This window comes from Coenobita brevimanus, chromosome 117 (assembly GCF_032717465.1).
Source record: "Coenobita brevimanus isolate Jiangsu-jjx chromosome 117, ASM3271746v2, whole genome shotgun sequence".
NCBI classification, from domain to species: Eukaryota; Metazoa; Arthropoda; class Malacostraca; order Decapoda; family Coenobitidae; genus Coenobita; species Coenobita brevimanus.
Genome location: NC_137070.1, coordinates 4216936 through 4221563, shown reverse-complemented (window position 1 = coordinate 4221563; position 4628 = coordinate 4216936). Strand labels below are relative to the sequence as shown.

Here is a 4628-nt window from a genome sequence, read left to right as displayed (position 1 = left end):
GAGGAGACACTTAAACAAGCAGCTGCTGCAGTGATTGCTAATACACCCATAACAACCCTAGCAAACATCACTGCACACTTCCCCCCACCCTTTTAAAATCACTCAGTCAGGCAGCCACAACTGTCTCAGTCACCATGCCCCCTTCCATACGGTTCAGGTACCGTTAATCCCCGCTAATCCCCGCGCCTAACGGTCACCTGGTCACCTGTTCCATTATACCCTCCCACTCTAAAATCACTCCTGTGTTTGTGCCTGCATGCGCGGATGTTTTTATACATCAACGTGTGCAGGCATATGATGCACCTGTGAGCTATCTATAAAAAAAAAAAAAAAAAAAAAAAAAGGCCATACAGAACCACCACGGTGGTTTCTTTCCCCTCAAATACAGCCCACACAACCAACTAAGAAATCCAGTCAAAAATCCACCGACTGGGCTAATGTAAGGCCCGGCCCTCCCTATAGGGGAGGAAATCGTCAACGAACGAACGAACGCGTCCCCCATGTCGACTCAGTCTCTCACTCGCTCCCGCACCGTGCACATACCGTCTGACTCGGCGACGCCATGCCACCCAAGACCTCCGGAAAGGCTGCTAAGAAGGCTGGCAAGGCCCAGAAGGCCATTGCCAAGGGGAGACAAGAAGAAGAAGCGTAGGAGGAAGGAGAGCTACAGCATCTACATCTACAAAGTGCTCAAGCAGGTCCACCCTGACACCGGCGTTTCCTCCAAGGCGATGTCTATCATGAACTCTTTCGTGAATGACATCTTCGAGCGCATTGCTGCAGAGGCTTCACGCCTGGCACACTACAACAAGCGTTCAACCATCACCAGCCGGGAGATCCAGACGGCCGTCAGGCTGCTCCTCCCTGGCGAGCTGGCCAAGCACGCCGTGTCTGAAGGCACCAAGGCTGTCACCAAGTACACCTCCTCAAAGTAGAGAGGTTACGCTCTTGGCCATTTCAACATTTCCGGCTCCAATCGGAGCCACAAGATTCTCGATAAAAAGGGGAAAGACAGACTTACAAATTATCCTCTCAGGAACTCTGGTTTATCGACCTTTTTCTCTCTCCCTCTATCTCTCTCTCTCTCTCTCGCTTTCTTTTTTTCCCTTCATGTCTTTCTTTCTTTTCTTTTCTCCCTTCATGTCTTTCTTTCTTTCTTCCTTTTCCGCAACGGTGGTTTGGGATGGGCACGTAGGCACAATCGAAATGTTTTGAACTAGGGTTGGGGGTTAAAACAATACAGTCAAAATAAAAGAGTAAATATGGGCGTGCGCGCCTTCTTATTCATCTGGAGAACCAACAACAACAACAACGTACCGTCGCCCCAAGAAGTGACGGCACAGTTTCAGATTGCTTCGGTCACTCTCCACTGCCATACGTTCTATGAAAACAGTGAATATAAGGTAAACATTCAATGCCTTCATCACGTCATGCCAAATAACGTATATATTATATCGCGAAAATAATGATGTAAAATGAATAACAGGAGGCAGTGATATATTAGATGGTAACACTTAGTTATCTTTCCCGATTTGAATGAATGTGAAATGTATTAACTTCGCGCGCGGTGGCCAGTACGCCTATAACTCCCAGTCACTTTTTTTTTTTTTTTTTTTTAAATAAACTCTAATGTCCTGCTCAACAGAAAATGCTTATTTGGAAGTTTTGAACTCAATGATTTGTTTATGAACCTCTGCATTTTATTACTCTTGCGAATCGATTATGCACTGAGGATATCAGACACTGACAGAAGGTAGCATTCTCCAAGGAGCTCCGACTCTGATGTACGGTAGGCCTTTTTTTTTTTTTTTTTTTTCCCCACCGATAGCCCTCTGTCTTAGATGAAATAATCCTGAGATTTTTCTTCATGGGAAACTGGCCAAAGGCAGTGTAATAACTGCATGTCCTTGAATGAATGTTATCTCCTTTCGTGCGTGTTGATCGAAACATTGAAAATAGCTTACTGGCTTACGCCTCCTTCCCTCTTTCTGTCGTCGTCCATGGAGACATTGGAAACGGAAATAAATGACTTGAAATTATTCCCTAGTATTTTAACGGAAATTATTTTATAACTAATAATTAATCATTTCCAATGTTTATTGAAGCTCCCTTTGGTTCAGTCTTACGCTACCCAAAAATCACTGCCTGTTACCATGCTAGATTTGAACGCCACAAAATCATTATTCCCGACTCTTCCTGAGCGACAGTTGTGAAACATCAATTAGTTCCGTTTACGAATTCCTATTATCGTAACTAACCAACTGCTTCCTACAATAATTTGGAAATATACAGATAACTGGCCATGGATTTATTGTTTTTTGTAACAATTTTACGTATTAGGTTTCACCTCGTACAGATATAAGGAAGAGTATGGACACTATCGCTGACCGAAAACTTCTGGATACTCCGCCGGCACTTCTTAGGCCGACTGTACCAACCCACACACTCAACAGGCGTACAGTAAATACAGGCATGACATCGTATCATGCATATTCATGTCAGTCTACAATCTGTACGTACATACACCAACACATGTGCACAAATACATTTATACTGTGTACGCAGTGACCTACACATGTACGTACACACTAAGTCATGCTCACATACACACAAGCCCTCATACCTCCGTACACACAGACATACATGCTCACACACACACACACACACACACACACACACGTACAGTATAAACATACAACATTCATACATACATACATACATGCATACACACGCTCAACTGCAGGTAAAAATCTTTTTTTTTTTTTTTTTTTCCTCAGTATATTAACGGAAGGATTTAACGTGCGTTCGTGGCCACTGTCAAACCTTCATAACGGGTACAGAGAGTCTCCTAATATGCAGCGGGAATGCCTTTCTCCTTGTTCAAACCTGTGTACGTTTATGAGGGCGTGACTGAATCGATCAGGAAGTAAACGAAACAGGCAAATAACGACAACAAAAACTGCGACGTTAACAACAGATCAACAAAAGAAATAAACGAATAGGCAAGTTGCCCCTCCTCCCCCCCCCAAAAAAAAAGGAAATGAATGATTGAAAAAAAGGATGAATGAATGAATGCATGTATGTAACTATATAAGTACAGTTCATTCGTCCGTTTGTGTGTGTGTGTGTGTGTGTGTGTGTGTGTGTGTGTGTCCTCATACGTCCGTACACACAGACATACATGCTCACAAAGACACACAAATACATAGGTACAGTATAAACATACACACACGAGCACAACTGCAGCAGGCGAAAATCGATGGGTTGTTTTTTTTTTTTTTTTTTCCAGCATAGTAACTGAAGGATTCACCGTGCGTTCATGACGGATATAGAGAGCATCTCCTAATATGCAGCGGGAATGACTTTCTCGTTGTGCAAACCTGTGTACCTTTATGAGGGCGTGAGTGAATCAATGAGTAAGTAAAAGAAACAGGCAAATAACGAAAATAAAAACTGCGACGTGAACAACAGATCAATAAAAGAAATAAACGAATAGGCAAGTATTTCCCCCCCCCTTCAAAAAAAAAAATTAAAAAAAAAGAATGAATGAATGCATGCATGTAGGTAAGTAATGGAGTTCATTTGTGTGTGTGTGTGTGTGTGTGTGTGTGTGTGTGCGGAAAAGCAAGAGCTGATATATGGAAACCTAAACTGAGGGTCTGTCATCATCTCTCTTTGAAAAAGGGTTTTGGCCCTGAAAAGGGCCGAGATTTCTTTCGATCGAGGTGAGGGGCCTCTCGCCTTAGGCGCGCTCGCCACGGATGCGGCGGACCAGCTGGATGTCCTTAGGCATGATTGTTACACGCTTGGCGTGGATGGCACACAGGTTGGTGTCCTCAAAGAGACCGACCAAATAGGCCTCAGACGCCTCCTGCAGAGCCATGACGGCAGAGGACTGGAAGCGCAGGTCAGTCTTGAAGTCCTGGGCAATCTCACGGACGAGACGCTGGAATGGCAGCTTCCTTATAAGCAGCTCAGTGCTCTTCTGGTAGCGACGGATCTCACGCAGGGCCACAGTGCCAGGCCTGTAACGATGGGGTTTCTTGACGCCGCCGGTGGCAGGGGCGGACTTGCGAGCGGCCTTGGTGGCCAGCTGCTTGCGAGGGGCCTTGCCCCCAGTGGACTTGAGTGCAGTCTGCCTGGTACGAGCCATGGCTGAGCGTGACTGGAGCGAGCGAGAAGAGCGAGAGTGTTGGCGCGCCGCGCAGTGGTGGTGGTGGTGGTGGGATATTCGCCCCGGCCCAGAGGCCGAGGCACGGGCAAATCTGGAGCCTGTTAGGGGTCATGCCAAACTGGCATAGACAGACTAACGAGGGAGGCGGGTATCAGGTTACCACCCGTGTCAAAGTGGGGAGAGGGACCCCCGCAATCACAGCGGAGGCGTCCCGCAGGTCCTCCCGGACCAAACAAAAGTGCGGGCCAAGCAGGATCGGAAGGCATGCGGTCACCGGACACCGCAGGACATAATGTAGGAGAGGCTCCTCCTCCAACTCCAGACAAAAGTCGCACGGGTCCGGCCGGGCTAGAGCTGTCTGCCTGTAGCACAGGAAGCCCAGATGCATCCGATGAATGTGGACCAGGACAGCATTGGGAACATCAGGCAGTGGTGGCAGAGGCTCACAGCGGGT

At 46.7% G+C, this 4628-nt stretch overlaps 1 protein-coding gene across 1 annotated transcript; it reads right to left on the bottom strand.

The window, feature by feature from the left end:
• Nucleotides 1–3742: 3742 nt before the first annotated feature.
• LOC145418995 (histone H3-like) lies at nucleotides 3743–4153 on the bottom strand. The gene has a single exon (XM_080287246.1). It carries the CDS (start codon nucleotides 4151–4153, stop codon nucleotides 3743–3745), a length of 411 nt encoding a protein of 136 aa, XP_080143372.1.
• Between the last annotated feature and the right edge of the window lie 475 nt (nucleotides 4154–4628).

Coding starts and splice junctions, on each gene's coding strand:
- LOC145418995 (XM_080287246.1), bottom strand. CDS start 4,153: ATGGCTCGTACCAGGCAGACTGCACTCAAGTCCACTGGGGGCAAGGCC.